This window comes from Labeo rohita, chromosome 1 (assembly GCF_022985175.1).
Source record: "Labeo rohita strain BAU-BD-2019 chromosome 1, IGBB_LRoh.1.0, whole genome shotgun sequence".
In the NCBI taxonomy this organism is placed as follows: Eukaryota; Metazoa; Chordata; class Actinopteri; order Cypriniformes; family Cyprinidae; genus Labeo; species Labeo rohita.
The window spans coordinates 1,580,383-1,602,299 of record NC_066869.1 but is presented as its reverse complement, the minus strand read 5'-3'; the positions used below and the strand labels follow the sequence as shown (position 1 = coordinate 1,602,299).

General features: G+C 36.8%; 1 protein-coding gene across 2 annotated transcripts; it reads left to right on the top strand.

Annotated features, from left to right (window-relative positions):
• Positions 1 to 6: 6 nt before the first annotated feature.
• Positions 7 to 21,898, top strand: LOC127165054 (NLR family CARD domain-containing protein 3-like). 2 transcript variants are annotated; one of them, XM_051109331.1, is made up of 12 exons: positions 7 to 251; positions 8,977 to 9,180; positions 9,261 to 9,374; positions 9,455 to 9,568; positions 9,649 to 9,762; positions 9,843 to 9,956; positions 10,037 to 10,150; positions 11,154 to 12,989; positions 16,297 to 16,470; positions 16,576 to 16,749; positions 20,157 to 20,203; positions 20,928 to 21,898. In XM_051109331.1, the coding sequence occupies exons 2-12, from the start codon at positions 9,047 to 9,049 to the stop codon at positions 21,455 to 21,457; spliced, it is 3,465 nt and encodes a 1,154-aa protein (XP_050965288.1). In that variant the 5' UTR covers positions 7 to 251; positions 8,977 to 9,046; the 3' UTR covers positions 21,458 to 21,898. The 2 variants fall into 2 exon arrangements, with proteins under 2 accessions (XP_050965288.1, XP_050965296.1); XM_051109339.1 differs by lacking the exons at positions 9,649 to 9,762; positions 9,843 to 9,956; positions 10,037 to 10,150 and having other exon boundaries at positions 20,928 to 21,715.
• Positions 21,899 to 21,917: the final 19 nt, after the last annotated feature.

Genomic DNA, 21,917 nt, shown 5'->3' with positions numbered 1-21,917 from the left:
CCGGAAGCAAACTAACCTACATACTTCATAAACTGCCCAGGGGCAATTTCAGATACACGAAATAAGTTAAGGATGCTAGTATGACTAGCAAGTTACGCTCAAATGTATAAGTGAATTTTAAGGTTATTAACTGAGTTATCTAACCCGGTTTAGCAGTTAAGTTAGTCAATTTCAAGTAAACCGAAAGTAAAAGCCACACAGTTTTCATCGACAAAGCTATTCTGGAAAACCAACGATAAACTTATTTCCTGGTAAGTGCTTCTTTAAAAATAAGTACACTTACAGTGTTCGTTTAAAAAACTATTTAAAATAATGAAATGATGCGACTGACTGCTATAGACTGTTTTATACACGTTTGATTAACTTTTTTTTTTTTTTTTTTTATTTGATTGAATTTCTTTCTTTTTTCTTTCTTTCTTTCTTTTTTCATAATTTTACCAGTGATTTTATGTATTTTCTTACAAAATGTAATGCGTAAAATAAGCTTTGAAGTAGAAAAAAAACTATATCAGCCTGTAGTTGTGTAGGATAGAACAACTCGTCTAAACATAACGCAAATGCTTAAAATAAGAACCGGTAGAAGAGAGCGTTCTGCTTCTGCTGACGCTTCGCTCACAGAATACTGCAACTTGGACGATGAATTTGTGTTTACAAACGTATATTAAACTGAGACTGTATTTTTTGGGAGATTCAGAAACAAAGTTCGCATCTCTCCAACTGCTAGTATACACTGATGAGTCAAAACATAATATCCTAAAAAAAAAACAAACAAAAAAAAAAACAGGTAAGTTTTAATAAATATCGCTGTTAACATTCCTGGAATGTTTGTTCATAACTTTGGGAGAACCGTGGTAGAACATTAGCCAAAGTTCTAAAAAAAGTTCCTTGATAGCTGGGAATTTATTAAATCTCACCTGCTTTACTGTTTGTATAACCATTATATCGTTTATATTTGTAAAACAACTGTATGATCTTTCCCCTGACACTGTATCGCTTAGCAGATGCTTTTCCAAAGCAATTTATGAATAAAATCATTAACCAGGGTTAACAATTCACACAAAATTTTAAAGTTGGTTGGTTTCAATAGCAAAAGAGACTAAGTGATATGGAGTCTCTAACTCAAACTGTCTAGCGCCACCACTTGTCCAAATTTCAATCATTTTATGCTAATAACTTTTGAACCGTAAGGCACAGAATCAAAATTCTTGTTTCCTCTGAATCCTTGGCTCATGCCGACTCCAAAATTCAAAAATTGTAAGGTTTTGTTTTTTATTTTTTGTAAATTTTTGTTCGTAAAACCTACTTTTTCAAACTCGACCTAGACGGTTTGTCTGATTTTTACCAAAATTGGCTCAGATCCATAGACTGTAAAAAACATGGACATAATGTCCGTGACGTCACCCGTAGGTTTCCGAAGAGCATTTTTGAAGCTCTAAGTGGGCGGGAGTCGGCCGTCGCCATCTTGGAATCGCGTCACTGCACGTCACTCCCGGGTTAATCGAAAATGGGCAAATAGGCGGGACGTGGTTGGAGCTGGCTGCTGAAACCACACCCGCCGAGCGCGACGGTGGTGACAGCAGCGGCAATCCACCTGCCACTTAAGTGGCCACGCCCTAAATTATGCAGAACTTTAAGGCTTAGTATAAATTAAACGGATGAGTTATAAAAAAATTCACCCCCCCTCACAGTTGACATGACGGGCAAAATTAGCTATATAGACCAAAACCATTTTTTGAACCAGGCTGTAAACATATTCTTTTCTGCTGTGAAGTTGGGCATTTTAACATGGGGAGTCTATGGGATTGACTCCCTTTTGCAGCCAGCCTCAAGCGGCCAGTCGATGAATTGCAATTTTAGTCACTTCCGTGTTGGCTTCAAGAGGTAAACCCGGAGGTTGCCACTTGCTCAGATCATCTTCAGACCATGCTGGCAAAAAGTTACGGAATTCAAGTTGATTAAGCAAACCGTTCTCGAATAATGCGCAAATGAATTCTACAAAAAGCACGCAAAAATGGATGTGAGGCTATATCTCTGCAATGGTCTGACGTATTGAGACCAACTTTGGTGTGTGTAATAACAAGCATGACCTAAGGCTGTTTTGGCGCAGTGCCACCTAGTGGTCAGGAGAATGGAAAATGGCTATTTTTGCTTATACCTTCTTAACGGTTTGGCCAAAAATCACAAAACTTATCTCTTTAGATTCGGTGCATCATGCCGAGTCCAACCATACCCAATTTTTCCATGTCAGCCATTTTGGGTGTCGGCCATATTGAATTTTGTCCAAAAATGCTATATTTTACGAACACATTAACGTATCATTACGAAACTCGGTATGTGCCTTGGGCACCATGCCCTGACAGTACTCAAAAAAGTTTGGTGGCAGCGCCACCTTGTAGCCAAATGTTATAAAGAAATGTACAAAAATGCTAATTACTTCTGTTAACTTATGTTTTCATTGGTAGTATCCACCTCACAGGCGCTGCAGTCAAAGTAGTTCTCAGGTAAAGGACGTCGCGTGTGCCAACACCCTTTTTATAATCTACATGATAAATCACATTCTGTCGGCAGTGATGTAACGCAGCGGTAACGCATGCTTGTAACTGTACTCTAATTACTCATTTAGAAAATTATAATGTGTTAAATTACTCCGTTACTAAAAAAAATCAAATTACAGTAACGCGTTACTTCCTAACACTGATCACATCGTATGTATGTGCGTTGGTCAGTTATGAATCAAAGTAAAAATGATATGTGAAGTTATGAATGATGAATGATGCACTCACTTGTCCATCTCTTAAAGGGGTCATCGGATGCTAAGTTCACTTTTTCATGTTGTTTGAACATTAACGTGTGTTGTCAGTGTATGTACAAATCTACCCTATAATGATAAAAATCCATGCAGCGGTTTTTAATTAATCTAAATGTAAAAATAAAATTCCCTTCAAATCAAGCCACAATAGTCAGACCCGCCTTAAATCAGCTGTAACATTCCAACCTCCATTGTTTCAGTGCCGGAGCAGGGATGTGAGTTAGACAAGAATATCTCTGATTGAGTGACTGAAGTGTTGTGTTGCTGGATGTAATAATGAACATAGTGGTTGTCATTTATTCCTGACATCTGAGCCGCTGAAGATGCAGTGGATTACATTTGTTTGTGAAGGGAATGCACCTCCTGATCTACATATATCCGTCTATATTCGCGCAACTCATTCGTGATCCAGCTTCACTTACGGCAGAAGTGAGTATAAGGGTTTTTTTATGAATCTTTGCGATCGCCTTTCCTAATAACGTGCTAGTTAGCAATTTTAGTGGCTAAACTCGGCTCGTCAGTCCACAGAGAGAAGAGAGGGGCGGGGCGAACAGAGCTCATTAACATTTAAAGCAACATCAACCTGAACAGGATGATTTTTGCAGAGCTGATTTTGGCAAGGTAAAAAGGTAAAAAATCTAAACCACTGAGAATTTTTAACCAAAGTATATTATAGACTTTTCATTAAGACCCTAAAGAATCATATCAGCTTCTGGAAAATGGACATCTGGTGACTCTTTTAATGATGTTTCATTAAGTTTGGGAGGAGCACATTCAGATAATTAACCTAATTAACACGAGAGGAGCGCAATCAGTAATCATCCCAGTTTGCATGATAAGAGGTGTGTGTCTATATATATACACAGCAGACTTACCTCTATTCCTCGACAGTTTTCCAGCATCCCTCCGCCACCCTTTCTCCACACTTACAACTATTCTTGTCCTAACCTGTACTCTGGGTTCGGGCCAAAATTCCAAGATCTGAGCCCTCCCCTCGGACAGCACGCCAAATACGCATACACTTTACTCTATTCATTATATGCAATTGTGAACTCGTGAAATTCCCTGAAAAGAACAGGATGAGCTGTGGCAGCACATAATTTATAGCAACGCTTGCATATAGGTGCAGTAAGGTCAGTTTAATCACATTTATCATCTGTTTTGTATGCAAAGTAATGGCATATTTCACTTCTACTGTTCTCTTTATTTATTAATTTCGGGCGCATTGATAGAGTTTCATTAGTTTGTTCCATCGCATTCTGTTGTCACATTTACTGCAACAATTTTGGAAGCACTGCCACCTACAGGTGCACTTCTCTATAGCAGCATATGAAATTCAGAATTGAGCAAAATTATGATATCATACCGTTTGAAATATAATACATACCGGTATTTTTCCAGTACTGGTATTCCGCGCATCCCTAATGCCTAATAAAAATAATTTAAGGATATGTGTAACGGAGGCCAGCGGTAGGTGCTGTGCAGGTAAACCTCACTCCCCTGATATCAAGAGGTGCACTAGCGTCTTTAGCCTCCTTGTTAGTGCGCCCGCCTCCCATGCCGGAGACTCGGGGTCGAGTCCCACTCGTTGCGGTTGTGATGCAGTACATGAAGGGCATAGAAGCATAATTTTTTAATCATTTTTGAAAATCTTCTTTAATAAAATGTTGCAAATATTTAAAAGTTTATTAGTAAAAAATAATGAAATGAAACTTTTTTAAATTTAAATTTAGTTTTGCATTTTAAATAAGATCACAAATGTATTTTAAAATCTAGTACATATCAACATATGAGTACATATCAACCCTTCACTCTTTATCAAAATTAACACAAAGCTTAGCATATTGTGATTTATTGGATGGGGAGCACACTATGTACTGTTTATCCATCAGTTGAAAACAGCATAGATCAAAAGATCGATTGGGATTTACGAATCAGTACTGGTTCATAAAAATTAGAATATATTAAAATTGCTGTCACTGCATGGTGTGGTGTTGAACATGAAAAGTTCCGTAGTCTCGTCTGTTCATCTGTTCTCTTCAAAATAAATATATAAGCTTATATTGTCCTGTAGGTTCATGATTAAAAATGAAAATGCGAACAAAAATAAAAGCAATTAAATGTGTTATTATAATAAAATTCTGAAAATTAAAATCACGGGTAGTATGGATTATGACAGAATTTTTACGACGCTGTCTGTCAAAATGATGGACACTTAAAGTCTAAGGCAGCCTCTGGTGTATAGTAAATACATAAGAAACAACAACAGAGTGTCTTTAAAAAAACCCTCTTTTGTGCAGAACTACTTTCTCCCGCCACATATTCAAGTCTCAGTTTGACAGATTAATAGCTGAGCCCAAGCCTCTGCTTCTAATTCCAAAAAGTCACTTTAAAACTAGTAACAAAGGATAGTTGAGTTGCTTCTATAAGGATCCATCCACTGGCCCAAACGCGGAGTCCAGTGGCCTGGTTGAAGGTTTAATGCATGTTCAGTCTTTTCACAGCGCTTCTGCAAAGTTCACTTTTTACTTTTAATTTTAATCTAGCTCCATGTTTAATCTGACTCCAATTTAATGCTATCGTTAACATTTAGGTGCTTTCTCTAATTTACACTGACCACAAATATTGATTATGTATTAATTATTAATTATTTGATTATTCTGGAAATCCCATGATTTCAATTATTCGTTCGTCAGGGACCCGAAGCCGCTTTTATGTCTCACGTTGGCCTTTTTCTGTGCATCATACAATCACAAACTTGCCAGTCTGATTTTAGTCAGAGGTCTGTAGGTAACTAATACCTTTTTGCCAGCCGCCTACTGCTTGCTTTTTTTTTTTAAAAAAAAGAAGTTTGCTTAGTCTTCTCCCATACAACTTGCTAAAATCAGTGCTCTTTCCTGGTCATAGATTTGAGGTAGCATCAGCCTCCACATGATCTACTAATCATAATGATTTCAGAAGAGATCAGAATGAATCAAATATAACATTTTATTTGTCAGGTAAAAATGTGTTTGTTTTTCAGTATAAAAGTCTTTACTGCTGACTCGTAATACAGTCTCTTGTCACCATCTAATTGTGGAACAATATAATTAAAATCAACATCACGAACACGCACTGTTTCTCAATACTAAACACTTTTAAATACTACTATGATAAATTATTATTTATTGAATAATAATAAGTAATAAACAACAACAACAGCCATCATAAAAGTTGCTAGGCAATTCAGTCAAATAAGCAAAGACAGCGCTCTGATATACAGCATTGAATTTATAGAAACATGATGAGATTTTGCCAAAACTATTTGCTCTGGAAAAAATAATACTTTAAAGAGGCCAACAACTGCCTATTAGATTTAGATGAAACTAATTATATCTCATGTTTAACCACTACAGAGACATCAGAGCCAGTGGTAAATTCTAGAAGATCTGGCTGAGGTGAGGCACTCTTGTGTGGTTTCATGAGTGTAGAATGGCTGCTGACGATCCGGAGCACTTATTTCCAAAAATGTTGATGCAAATTTTTAAATGTTATGTTTATTAACAAACTGCATATTTGAACTATAAACAAGTACATTCTCACCTGAAAACCTCTTAAAACTACAATCTATGACACAAAAACAGTAATATTTATAAAATGATACTGGATTTGGGCATCCTACATGACACTGAAAAAAATAGAGAGTAGGCAATTTATAGAAAACTGAAGAAAACTCAGACAGGCTGTTCATCAGCTGTTTAAAAGTTTAGGACCATAGCCCAAAAAAAACCCCACAACAGAACTAAAAGTGTCAAAAAAAGTACTCAGTAGTGAGTAGCCCCACCATTCTTGTTGATTACTTCAAACATTTGTTTTGACATGCTTGATTCAACTGTTTCCCGGAGGCTGGTCGGAATTTGTGGTCCATGTGGTGAAGATGACTTCACGAAGGGAACTGACATTCTGGAACTGACATTAGTTTTTGTAAACTTCCCTTGCCATCCATCCCCAAATGTTCTCAGTGCGATTTAGATCAGCGGAACATGCAGAATTGACCCCTCAGTCAAGAGGGATGCCCACTGCAACATGTCCACATAGCCAGCGGCCGTTTGACGCCCCTGCACAACTTGCAGCTCCATTTTCCCACTGAAGAAAAGGGCACCCCAGATCATGATGGAGCTTCTTCCACTGTGCCGCGTAGAAAACATCTCCAGTGGTATTTGTATGTCATCCCAGTAATGTTGGAAGCCATCAGAACCATCCAGGTTAAATCAATTTCTTGACAGAGAATAAAACTTTCTTCCACCTTTTTAATGTCCCATGTTTGGTGGTCCCTTGCAAATTTCAAATGGGCAAGTTTGTGGCTTGGGAGGAGATGTGGCCTTTGAAGACGTTTTTTGTTTGTGAATCCCTTCTCTCGCAGATGGTTTGGGTCAAATATTGGCCTATGTCTTCATGGACAGCCCATCGGACCCACTCAGTGCAGATCTTTTTTTGTCCCATAACTCATCATTTGATATCGTATCGAGTAATGTCATTTGAGTAATGTGAATTGGCTGACTTACTGTGTCCAATCTCGGCAGCAATGGCAAGTTGTGTGAGGTGTTGCGCATGCAGCTCAGCAGTCCCGCCACGTTCAAAGACAGAAAGCCTTTTCGCCTTTGCCATCAGGAGGTCATGACAGTGTGACTGCCTGAAGGACAATGACATGAAAGCCATATTTTTGCGCAGATTTAAAATTTTTAAGGCTATGGTCTTAAACTTTTGATCATCTGATGAACAGCCTGTTTGAGTTCTCTTCAGTTTTCTATAAATTGCCTACTCTCTATTTTTTGGCTCTTGCTTCTGTTTCTTCTTTTGCCATTTTGAAGCAGTACTGGTTATGATCAACTAGCGCAAAATGTGAATCATCTTTGCATCATCTGGCATCATCTTTGTAGCTGCAGTCAGACATTGGTGTTTCTGCAGTCTTGCGACGTACTTTATTGTCATATCGCTTCATACCCCCCCCCCCCCCTGTTTAGTTTAGTTTAGTTTAGTTTAGTTTAGTTTAGTTTATTTACATGGCATATGTTTTCATACAGGTGCATTGTTGTTTATTATCTTTGCTTATATCTTCAGTTAATTTTTTCCACCTGTATATCTATAAGCAGGGTAATTGATTTTGTAAGCTGGAATCTGAAAGGTCTTGGTCGTCCGTGTAAACTTAAAGTGATACCTTTTCTGGATAATTTCAACCTCTGCCTATATCCTCACCTTGACAGATATTATCAGAGATCATCCCTTAGTAAAAAATAGTCATTGTGAATAAAATGAATCTATCTGCATGCGGTTATTCTTTTTTCTCCCATGCTCATTAGTGTTTTCCTGGGTTCGTCTGGCTAGAGGACCTTCCCCCAGACTGAGCCTGGTTTCTCCCAAGGTCTCTCCATTTTGGTAACTGATGGAGTTTGGTTCCTTGCCACTGTTGCCTCTGGCTTGCTTAGTTGGGGACTCTTAATTTCCAGCAATATTGTCAATGGGATAAAGAAGGTCCTGGAGTTGGGATTCGAACACGGGACGCCTGTAACGCAACTGTGCTTTATCTTGGCACACTGTGCACAAGGCTATCGGTGTCGACAACGATGAACTAACTTTAACTGAAAATTGAGTGTTTACTGTTGTCATTTTGCATTATTGACACACTATTTTCCTATTTAATACTGTAAAGCTGCTTTGACACAATCTGTATTGTTAGAAGTGATATATAAATAAAGGTGACCTGAATTGACTAAACATTTGGTCTACCCTACCTGCCCATATAGACATACCTTGCACAAAAATTGTCCAACTTAACTGCTTCACTAATCGGAAAAGTGGGGCACGGTCCAAGTCGAACACACATACATAAAGATAGTCCAGTGGTTATGTAATCTATTAAAATGGCTATAATTATTTGTTTTATCCTCAGAATTAGTGAATTATAATACATATAAATTATATAAATTAAATATAATTATATAAATGATTTATATAAATTATAATTTATAAATCTTTAACAGTACTTTGCTTTTATGTAGTTGTTATAGCAGATGTTTGGCCAAAAGCAGATAAAAAATGTTTCAAAGACCTTAGATGCATGATGCTACAATTATGTCATGGTTTGTGTGCTTCTTGTAAAGAATGTGAATTGTGTGTTATTTCTGTAGTGAGAAAGAAGAGTAGTACAACCCTACCTCTAAAACTAATCAGGAGCTGGAGAAGGACATTGCCTCTAAAATGAGTCTGAATGAAGAGATGGAGCAGGGTGACGCTGCAGGTTCTCCAGAACCCAGCTGTGTGTCTATGAAGACTGACACATCCATGGAATTTCCCCCTCGATTCAGTGATGAAGCGGTGACCTCTGAGACCAGGTACAGGAAAATAATGATTCTGAATATATCATGAAGAACATTACTAGAGATTGGATGAATCCTTTGATTTTTTTTATTAGACATAGGATTCGAAAAACAGCCTCTCCAGAAGCCAGCTGTGTGTCTATGAAGAGTGATACATCCATGGAATTTCCCCCTCGATTCAGTGATGAAGCAGTGACCTCTGAGCCCAGGTAAGAGAAAACGGCGATACTGAATATATCATGAAGAACATTACTAGAGATTGGATGAATCCTTTGATTTTTTTTATTAGACATAAGATTCGAAAAACAGCCTCTCCAGAAGCCAGCTGTGTGTCTATGAAGAGTGATACATCCATGGAATTTCCCCCTCGATTCAGTGATGAAGCAGTGACCTCTGAGCCCAGGTAAGAGAAAACGGCGATACTGAATATATCATGAAGAACATTACTAGAGATTGGATGAATCCTTTGATTTTTTTTATTAGACATAAGATTCGAAAAACAGCCTCTCCAGAAGCCAGCTGTGTGTCTATGAAGAGTGATACATCCATGGAATTTCCCCCTCGATTCAGTGATGAAGCGGTGACCTCTGAGACCAGGTACAGGAAAATAATGATTCTGAATATATCATGAAGAACATTACTAGAGATTGGATGAATCCTTTGATTTTTTTTATTAGACATAGGATTCGAAAAACAGCCTCTCCAGAAGCCAGCTGTGTGTCTATGAAGAGTGATACATCCATGGAATTTCCCCCTCGATTCAGTGATGAAGCAGTGACCTCTGAGCCCAGGTAAGAGAAAACGGCGATACTGAATATATCATGAAGAACATTACTAGAGATTGGATGAATCCTTTGATTTTTTTTATTAGACATAAGATTCGAAAAACAGCCTCTCCAGAAGCCAGCTGTGTGTCTATGAAGAGTGATACATCCATGGAATTTCCCCCTCGATTCAGTGATGAAGCAGTGACCTCTGAGCCCAGGTAAGAGAAAACGGCGATACTGAATATATCATGAAGAACATTACTAGAGATTGGATGAATCCTTTGATTTTTTTTATTAGACATAAGATTCGAAAAACAGCCTCTCCAGAAGCCAGCTGTGTGTCTATGAAGAGTGATACATCCATGGAATTTCCCCCTCGATTCAGTGATGAAGCAGTTTGACTTTATTTTCAGTTTGAATATCCATAGTCCTAGTTGTGGACTACCGAGATCTCAGTAGTCCTCTCAGGTGCAGAAAACGCATAGCAACACCCTAGCAACATCCCAGAATACCCTAGCAACCACCCAGAGTACCCTAGCAACCACATAGCAACAGCCTAGCAATTACTCAAAATACTCCACACAGTAAGACAGACAGACACACAGAGAAAAAAACAAGTTAGTAACATTATTTACAAATAACAAGAATAAAATATTTCACTTAAAGGAGTTCACTTCCAAAACAAAACTTTAGAAATAATTTACTCACCCCGTTGTCATCCAATATGTTTGTGTCTTTCTTTCTTCAGTCAATAAGAAATCATGTTTCTTGAGGAAATAATTTCAGAAATTATCTCCATCTAGTGGAGTACATTGGTGCCCCCAAGTTTGAACTTCCAAAATCCAGTTTAAATGCAGCTTCAGATGGCTCTAAATGATCCCAGCCAACAAAGGAGAGTCTTATCTAGCAAAACAATTGGTCATTTTCTAAACAAATCGACAATTTATATCCTTTTTAACCTCAAATGCTCAAATGTGATTTAGATGATTCAAAACTAATATTTCTCCTGTGATTCAGCAGTTGTGAAAGGGATGATCCAATCCAGATTCAGTCCAGATGTAGAGTTTGTGAGCAGGTCCAGAGAGATCCAGTCTCTATCACCTCTGGGCAGTGTTACACAGATGCAGCCCTACAGGAGATTAAAAACTTGCAGAAAGCAATAAATGTTCTACAAGGAGTTATTTTTCAGTTATTATTCAGTTATTTTTCTTTTTGCGTTAGCAGTGTGGGAACAGATGATGAGACTACAGACCATGTGAAGGATTCTGCTCAAACAATGATTGATGTTCTGAAGAAAGTCAAGGACCAACACAAAACCAACATGAGAAACAAGTATGAGAAATTATTTGAGGGAATCAAATTCCAAGAGAATCAAACCCTCCTGAACAGGATCTACACACAGCTCTACATCACAGAGGGAGAGAGAGAAGGAGTGAATGAAGAACATGAGGTTTTACAGATGGAGAAAACAGCCAGAACAAAACACTCACAAGACACTCCAATCTACTGCAATGACATCTTTAAAGCATCACCTGAACCAGGATGTGAGGAGAAACACCAAATCAAGACTGTTCTTACTAAAGGCATCGCTGGAATCGGAAAAACCGTCTCTGTGCAGAAGTTCATTCTGGACTGGGCCGAGGGAAAAGACAATCAGGATGTAGATTTCATGTTTGTGCTTCCATTTCGAGAGCTGAACTTGATCCGAGATCATCAGTACAGTCTTCACAGACTTCTGCTGGACTTTTATCCTGAACTTCAAGATCTGGACTCAAAGATTTATGAGGAGTGTAAAGTTGTGTTCATCTTTGATGGTCTGGATGAAAGCAGAATCACACTGATGTTTTCAGATGATCAGAAAGTTTGTGATGTGACTGAGACTTCATCAGTGGGTGTGTTGATGTCAAACCTCGTGAAAGGAGAGCTGCTTCCCTCTGCTCTCATCTGGATCACCTCCAGACCAGCAGCAGCCAATCAGATCCCCTCCAAATACATCAACCGTCTGACAGAAATTCAGGGATTCAATGAGCCTCAGAAGGAGGAATATTTCAGGAAGAGAATCAGTGACCAGCATCAAGCCAGCAGAATCATCTCACACATCAGAAGAGCAAGAAGCCTCCACATCATGTGCCACATCCCTGTCTTCTGCTGGATCTCATCCACTGTGCTTCAGAAGCTCCTGAAAGAAGATGTGAGTGCAGAAATCCCTCAAACTCTGACTGAAATGTACATCCACTTCCTGCTGATTCAGATCAACATGAGGAATCAGAAGTATGAAGAGAGAGATCCAGAGAAACTCCTGCAGTCCAACAGAGAAGTGATTGTGAAACTTGCTGAAGTGGCTTTCAAACAGCTGATGAAGAGCAATGTGATGTTCTATGAGAAGGACCTGATTGAGAGCAACATAGATGTCACTGTGGCTTCAGTGTATTCTGGGATTTGCACTGAGATCTTTAAGGAGGAACCTGTGATTCATCAGAGGAAAGTCTACAGCTTCATCCATCTGAGCATTCAGGAGTTCATGGCTGCATTTTATGCTTTTGATTTTTATCTAAATACAACTATGGATGGGCTAACGAATTTAGTTTCTGTTCAGGATTTGCTTAAAGGAACAGTAGATAAAGCCCTTGAGAGTGAGAATGGGCATCTGGATCTGTTCCTGCGGTTCCTGCTGGGCGTCTCACTGGAGTCCAATCAGAGACTCTTACAGGATCTACTGACACACACAGAGAACAGCTCAGAGAGCATCAAGAGAACCACACAGTACATTAAAGACAAGATCAAAGATGGACATGGACTCTCCACTGAAAGATCCATCAATCTGTTCCTCTGTCTGCTGGAAGTGAAAGATCAGACTCTGTCCAGAGAGATTCAGGAGTTTGTGAAATCAGACAAACACTCAGAGAAGAAACTCTCTCCTGCTCACTGCTCAACAATCGCCTACATGCTTCAGATATTAGAGGAGCCGCTGGATGAGCTGGATGTTCAGAAATACAACACATCAGTTGAGGGGAGAAGAAGACTGATACCAGCTGTGATCAACTGCAGAAAAGCTCTGTGAGTGTTTAATAATTGTATGTTAAAAAACGATCCTGAATGTATCTGCAGAGTGATGTGCAGTGTTAAGCTAGCTACTTTAAATTTAGCTATGCTACATAACAACTTTAAATAGATTAACTAGGTTCAAATAATAGCTATAGTTTTTTTTAAAGTATCTGCAGCAGTTCAGCTTCAGGGTATATGGCAAAATTAGCAAAAAATTGGTAGATATTTCATATATCTTTGTATATATATAAAAAATAGTCATCATTTGATTGAACATACTTTTATTTTAACCAAAAAATTATCTGAAACTTCCATTCTGAAGGATGTTTTAAAAAGTACCTCACAAACAAAGTAAAACAGGTTAAAAACGGGTATTTAAGGTGGTCCTTAATCTTACAAATCCCCAAATACTGTTAGATGTGCATAGGTTTCTGTAAGGGTTATATGTAGATGTATATCCCTAAAATTGACAAAACAGGGATAAAACGTTTATGAGTCTTCTTTAAAGCACTTTTTAGAAAAGTGTGAATGGTACATTGATGGCATCAGATGGTAATTTTGTGATACTTAGTTATATGTCTTAACCTGAAGTATAGTATCTTTCAGAAGCTTTACACACAGACAGTGATAAAATGCTAAACAATGCTTATTTCTGGAGGTTTGTTTGGATGCATTAGTGTCACAGAAATAACAGATTTATAATTATCCACTTAAACAAGTGTTCTTTTTTTCTTTTCTACCATATAGTCTTAGTAACACGCTTCACTTCACAACAGCACAATTCACTACTGAAAAGCAGTGGTGAGTAAAAGTACAGATACGTATAATAAAATATTACTCCAGTAAAAGTAAAAGTACAAAAGTACTGAATTTTTTAAGTAAAATTATTGATAGGTAGATTGATTTAGCAATTTTATATAGTCTACTCTTTTATCATATATATATATATATATATATATATATATATATTTTTTTTTTTTTTTTTTTTTTTATAATCCTACTGCTCAAAATACCTGGGATTTTTCCAAAATAACCACTATAAAGGGTCAAGATATATTTTGTTGTTGTTGTTGATTTGGTCTGTAATGTAGTAATATTCACTGTGAAGCTTACACTGTGATGTACCTGAGAGAAAACAGATTTGACCATCTAATTTTCACCAGTAAGAAAAAACATGTTTTAAAGCTTGTTGTATTCCAGAACATCGCATTTATATATGACATGAGAATAAGGCCTGAATTAAGGAAGAACATTTTAAGAAAAAATATAATTATATTTCCATAATAATTATTTTTCTTCTCAAACCTTGTCTAGGGTGAAAAACAGCCCTGGCCAAATGCCCTCGGAGGGCATCACTTCCCACTTTGATGATTACTGTAGTTATGTTCTGAACATCACATTCTTCGTTTTTTCTTTTTTTGCCTCAGATGTATTTGATCTAGGTTGTTAAATAAAAATATTTGGACTTTATATCTAAAATGACTTCAACTTAGCACCAGCAAGCTTGTTCCCTAGACAGTTAGCATCAGCTAACAATTTTGACTTATTTTCAGTATGGTTATGAATAAACATAATGTAAAACTACTTTGTTACTGTCCACCACTGCTAAAAAAAGCTACATAATGTAAAAACATGCATTCCTACCACTGCATTACTGAGAAAATTAGGTAGACCAACAGGTTTAATTAAGGCATTAAGGCATTACTGCTTTCTAATAATGGTTGTCTACTGTTTGAATGAGGGCTGGCAAACGATTAATCATGACTAATTGCATACAAACTAAAAGTTTGCCTAAAATATGTGTGTGTACTGTGTGTAATTATTCTGTATGAATAAATACAAGCACATTCATGTATATATTTAAAAAATATTTACAAGTATATGTTTTTATTATAATTTTATAGTATTATAATTATAAAAATATTATACTTTTATATATAAATAAAAATATTACATATTACATAAATATTACATAAATAACATATTTCTCTTAAATATATACATTAATTTGTGTGTATTTATATATACATCATAATTATCCACTAGGGGTGTCGCAGTATACCGGTATTGACAATAATCGTGATATGAAAGCATGAAATATCAACACCGTGTTAATTTAGGGTATTACAATATACCGGTATTGGCGATAACCACAATATGAATAGGACTCTTATGTTAACACGACACATAAATACTCTAGCGCCAGTACTTGGTTGATCTCCCAGGTGGCAGTATTGCGCCGTAACGCTGACACCTGTCAAACAAGAAGGCAACACAGTGTGCACAGCTACTCCGAGAAGAGTCATGTTGTCCAAGCGGGAGAGTAAGAAGCTCTTTTCACACTTGAAAAAAGTAAGCTGTTTTCTGTATTAATATGTTTAAATAAAGGGTGATTCTTTTAATAAGTACCACGTTTTCTTTACTCGTCTTATTTTTGTATTTGCAATCAAGTCATGGCCAACACGGCCTTGTGCGTAGCCTGTAATTTCTTAAAACTTAATTTAAGTTAATGTCTCATCTGCAACTGTTCTAGGTGCACATTAAAACTGAATTAGCAGCGCGTTGGAAAACGCTAAGTGCGCCGCTTTCTCCTTCTTCCCAAAGCGCTCTGTAGCTTGTGCTTCCGTGATGTCTGCCATTGCTAAGCAACCATGACCTATGCTCTCAATGAAGATGTGTAAGTTTCAGCAAAGGACAAATGGATTTCCAGCACTAAAAATCACTTGCTGTAGCTCTGCTACTAAATTTATATTTATAAAGTTAAAGTATCAGGTTTGATGTTAATATTTATTCATCATACTGTTTACAGTATTTCTTATGGAACTTCAAAGAAGACAGAGAAAGCCAGAGTCCTGTGCCCTGTGTTTATCAGTATTCCTATTTTCATTGGGCAAAAAAGAAAAACAAAATAAAGTAAACATTTATTTGCTAACTAAGGTTTCTGTAGATGTTGCGATATATCGATATTGTGAAGTTTCTTGGCCACAATAACCATGGTGTGAAAAATCTAATATTGTGACTGCCCAGTATTGTGTACACACAGTACACACAGTACACACACATATATTAGGCAAACTCAAACTTTTATTTTGTATCCGATTAATCGTGATTAATAGTTTGCCAGCCCTAGTTTGAATGGAATTAGAATTTTCCACATCTTTGTGCAAAGTGATTTATATTTTAAGTTTATTTTACACAATTTAGAATTTCTTTGGTACCTCCTTAACATGATTGTAATTAATAAAAAAAATATCATTAATCAAAATGGCAGAGTCTGGATAAGAAATTTTATTGTCTGAAAATTGCTTACTCTTTTCAGTCTTGCTGGCTGTAATCTCACTAGTCAGTACTGTGAAACTGTGGTATCAGCTCTACAAAGCTCAAACTGTGTCCTGAGAGAGCTGGATCTGAGTAACAATGACCTGCAGGATTCAGGAGTGAAACTTCTCTCTGATGGACTGAAGAGTCCAAACTGTGAGCTGCAGATACTGAGGTTAGACTTCCACATTAAGATATTTTGATGCATGATTATTTGACGTTATAGGGTTCCATGCCAACTTTATAACAACTCCTATTTCCTGTTGATGTATGCTTGTAGGTTGTCTGGCTGTATGGTGACAGAGGAAGGCTGTGGTTATTTGTCTTCAGCTCTGAGTTCAAAGCCCTCACACCTGAGAGAGCTGGATCTGAGCTACAATTACCCAGGACAATCAGGAGTCCAGCTGCTCAACCACAAACTGGAGGATCCAAACTGCTCACTGGAGAAACTTAAGTATGTGGGGCAGTTATGACACATTTAACTGTTTGTGTGTATGCGTTCTTATTTATGCATTGAGGACCTATGCTTCCCCAGAATTTTACTAAGACTGGCATTTACACAAGTTGTAAATAAAGTTTTAGTTAAGGTTTTGTTTTACATATATATTGTATTACATGTTAGTACCTGTAGATTAGAACTTTAAGGCCTTGTTAAAATTGTTGTCATTAGTTATTTTGAGCATGGGTTGTTAGATCTAGCATTTTGTTCGTTTAAATCAGAAACAGAGATTAAGGTAATGCAGTAAAGATTACATTTATTTGAATGAATTAGGGAGAGAGGGAGATTTTGTATGAGTATGTGCAGCATCTCCCTACTAACAGGGAGTTTAATTAGTTTAACCTGACGTGTTACTAAAAATATAATGTAGCTCTTAAGTAGTCTAGCTATTGGAGTGTTTTAAAGGGGACCCTAATATGCCTATTTTCACAAGATGTAATATAAGTCTCTGAGCTGGTGCTCCCTGCCCCGTATGCAGAATAAGGGAGAGTTTTGACATCTCTGATTTGGATAAAAAAAAAAAAATCAGGATTAGCAATACGACTGACAGCAAAAATAGTAGTGTTCAGCCCTATATGTATGAACTGAAGACAGACACTAATAAAGGCAAGACTCTGGCAGAAGTAACAACCTTGAGAATGAACCAGGAAGTCTCTGAATGGTTATTTGATAAATGTATTTTGTTGTTGTTGGCCAGTATGCTAATACTGCAGTTTCTCTCAACAGTCGTTGGCAGGGCCTGTACAAAGGGATGCCACTTTAGTCGGTGGATTTTTATCATTATAGGGTGGTTGTGTACACACACTGCAAACACACATTTATGTTCAAACACCATGTTTGAAGTAAATTTTGCATAATAGGTCCCCTTTAAATGATCATTTCAGTTTTACTACATGTTACCAGTGACACAGAAATGACCTGCTGGATCATTAGCTGCTTTTGACTTGTAACAGTCATATTTGTTAAAGCTGCAGTCTACAACTTTGGTCAGAAATCACTTGTTTTTGCTACATTGTGGGGACCAAATGTCCCCACAAGGATAGTAAAACCTGCGTCCTCACAATGTTAAAAAACTATTAAAAATAGTAAGTGATGTTTATCTGAAAATGTAGTGATGCAAACATGTTTCCTGTAAGGGGTAGGTTTAGGGTTAGGGGATAGACAATATCGTTTAGTCAGTATAAAACTATAGAAGTCTATGGAAAGTCCCCACAATTCACAAAAACAAATGTTTGTGTGTGTGTGTGTGTGTGTTTGAGATTTCATGCCAGTGCTGTCCTCACATGTACTCTTTAGCCAATCAAATGCAAGCTTACCATTCAATCAGTCATAACCTGCAGAGAACGCAGGACACAGTGAGCTCGGCTTTGCACACCTTTTGTGCAATCTGAATGAATTATAATGGAAATGAAGAACGAAGATGGGGACATATGCATTTCATTGTACAGACCAGAGGGTGTAGCGATAATTTCAGAAGTGCAGGGGACAGAATATCACACCAGATTATTCTATTCTATTCTGTTCTATTCTAGAGGAAAGCTAAGCTTATGTCAGTAGAACAATAACATGCAAAAAACATTCAATGTAATTTAGTTCAGTGTCATTTAGGTTTGACTTTTTTTAAGATAAAAATCTTTTTCAAGCTCTTTATAACATTTTTTCCTTCTGACTGGTTTATTAAAAAACGACAAAATATCAACCCAGTTTAAGCTAACATTGTTTAAAGTGAAAATATAATGTTATCTTAAACTATGTTAATATTTTATTGTTTTTGAACAAGCCGGTTAAAAGAAAATAACATGTTATAAAGAGCTTGAATTTTTTTTTTACATAAAACAGGGCTCAAGACTCATTTCCCCCACTGGTCACACTGGTGCGACTAACTTTCTTAGTTGGTCATACCAACTTGCATGCACCCTCTTTTTATAGCAATCATAATGACCTTGCATCTTGATGAATCGTTCTTTTAATTTGTATATCATGGTTTTGCATTGATGTATAGATTGACAGTGAAGGAATTTTTTTGAATTCAGTTTTAAATCTGGACATTTTAATCTGCCTCAAGGGCTTTGATTTTTCCAGCCAGTATGCATATTTTGGACCAAAGTGAGCAATGACTTTCTTGGTTGCAGCATAAATGCCTTAAGTGAACCAAATAAATATCATGTATTTTTCAATATGTTTTATATATATATGTATGTTATATATATATATGTGTGTTTTATCAATAGAATTTGGACAATTAATATTCAATTTTAAACCCATCATACACATTTTACATTTAACTTAACTCCATATTATAGTTTAACACTGTAATTTCATTTTGGGGATAAATAAATTACTCCACTATATGCAGCCTATGCAGGGCTCACAAAAATTCAGGTTCAGATTTTTAGAAGACACATCTTTCACATTTACAATTCTACCTGTATGCTGCAAAAAATAAATAAATAAATAAATAAAACGTATCAGTGTTCGCTTTGATCTCAGCATGAACAGTAGAAAGCCTCATTGAAATTACAGATTTATTCTCTGCCACTAGGTGCTTTTGAAACAGCTGTTATTATTGTACAGTGCTCATAATAGCTGCCTAATCAGATTCAGGCATTATATGATTAAAAGAAAATGCCATCAAAACTTTTCTGAAGACAGTCGATTCCCTTCAGATATACATTCATATATAAAAAAGCAGTACTCATATTTATTCAGTGAAATCATAGCCTTAATCAAGACATAAATGCATATCAAATGTAAGACAAACCTACATGACACTGAACTAAATTACACTGAATGTTTATTGCATGTTATTGTTCTACTGACATAAGCCATCCAATAGAATAGAATAGAATAGAATAGAATAGAATAGAATAGAACAATCTGGTGTGATGGTCTATACACTGAAATACATGCACGTCCGGGTCCTGGTTCTTTATTTCCATTCCAATTCAGTCAGATTGTGCAAAACGTACAAAGCCAAGCTTAATAAGTCTGCGCTCTCTGCAGATTATGATTGGTTGAATGGTAAGCTTGCATCTGATTGGCTAAAGAGTACATGTGAGGAGAGTGCTGGCAGGAAAGTCTCAAAATACACACCCACACAGACAAATCCAGGCCATACACACATGAATGTGATTTATGCATTCACAGTCCATGATAAACTTGTGAATTTAAAGCATTCAAAATTTTGATACACAATTGTACATCTGTGAACTGTTTTTGCATTTGTGAAATGTATTTTATGAAAATACTCCATAGCAGATTTCAAACACAGATGGTGACAAAGACAAAACCAATGGACTGAATATTTAAATTAAAATGTTAATTAAACATTTTTTATCTGTTTTGTTCATTTGTTTCTGTAGTTTGGACCATGGAGAAAAATTTAGGATCACACCAGGATTGCAAAAATGTAGGTCCTGTACCTCACTCTTCCTCTCATACATACTTAATAGGTCCAGCAGTGAAGTGAATTAGTTTTTTTTTTTTTTTTTTTGGTATTTGGGTGTGCAACCATTGAGTTGACTTCCCAATGTATTACCTAATTTTTACAGGGAGATTTTGCCAACATTCTTTCAGTTGTGCTGCCAAGGGACAGATAATTTAAGATTTTATGTAGGCAGTTAAATCATAATAGCAATCATAATAACCTTGCATGTTGATGAATTGTTCTGTTAATTGGTATATCATGGTTTTGCATTGCTATAAAGATTAACAGTGACTGTATTTTTTTTTTTATTCAGATTTAAATCTGAACATTTTAATCTGCCCCAAGGGCTATGATTTTTTTTCCAGCCAGTAAGCACATTTTGGACCAAGGCAAGCAATGGCTTTCTTGGTTGCAGCATAAATGCCTTAAGTGAACCAAATACATATCACGTATTTTTCAATATGTTTTATCAGTAGAATGATATGATTTGAACATTTTATATTCAGTTTTAAACCCACCATACATATTTTACATTTAACTTAACTCCATATTATAGTTTAACACTGTCATTTCGTTTTGGGGATAAATAAATGATTCCACTATATGTACCAACAAAACCCCTCAAAATTTTCATTGGTGCAGTTTTACTTTCTCCTTTTCCTGCCATAACCCTGTATATTTAATATTGTTCTAATCTTGTGTTCAGATGCCTGTAATCTCACACTGGATCCAAACACAGCACACATTCGTCTCTCATTAACTGAGGACAACAGGAAGCTGACACATGTCAAAGAGCAGCAGTCGTATCCTGATCATTCAGACAGATTTAATTTTTATGAGCAGGTTCTGTGTGTTGAGAGTCTGACTGGACGCTGTTACTGGGAGGCTGAATGGAGCGGCTGGTGTTTCATAGGAGTGACGTATAAAGGAATCAGCAGGAAAGGTGGGAGTGACTGTAGGATTGGATACAATGACAAATCCTGGTCCATTTTTTGTGTTGATGGCAGATACAGTGCTTGGCACAATAGTATAAACAAAGAAATACCTGCCCCTTCATGCCAGTCTAAAACAATAGGAGTGTATTTGGACTGGCCAGCCGGCATTCTGTCCTTCTACAGCGTCTCTGACACACACACACTCACACACTTATACACATACAACACCACATTCACTGAACCCCTCTATGCTGGATTCAGAGTTAATAATTCCTCAGTGTCTCTGTATCACATTGCATAGCCATGTAAGAAAAAAAATGCACAGTACAAGCATTTGTTTCTTATGGCTATGCAATAGTAGTCAATAAAATGCCATCCGGCAAACTTTTGCCAACTCAGGGGCTTTTGTTAAAACTACAGATTGTACTCCCATATTTTTGTATCCCCGCTGACAGACGGTCAGATCAAGCACAGTGTATTATGAGTGTAAAAGCTTCCTTACTTTTTGGGAAAAGGTAACCGCTTTTTCTCTAGTCAAATAAACATGAATTATAACTTTTTTTCTTACCTATGGTGGGCGGGCAATTGAGAACTATTGCAAACATGATCTTCATTTAATTACATTTACATAATGGAGGAGGGTACATATTTAAATGGCAATTAATTAAAATGTTTTTGCTTATTTATGATGTTTGTTTTCTGTTAAGATTCACTGGCACACTTTACCACTCTTTATTCAAGCTGTTGAGTCTAAAGGAGCA

Excerpts from the sequence above, each read along its gene's own strand:
- LOC127165054 (XM_051109331.1), top strand. The coding sequence starts at position 9,047 with ATGAGTCTGAATGAAGAGATGGAGCAGGGTGACGCTGCAGGTTCTCCA. Across the intron at positions 9,763-9,842 it reads GCGGTGACCTCTGAGACCAG|ACATAGGATTCGAAAAACAG; the intron begins GTACAGGAAAAT and ends TTTTTTTATTAG. Across the intron at positions 20,204-20,927 it reads CACACCAGGATTGCAAAAAT|ATGCCTGTAATCTCACACTG; the intron begins GTAGGTCCTGTA and ends TCTTGTGTTCAG.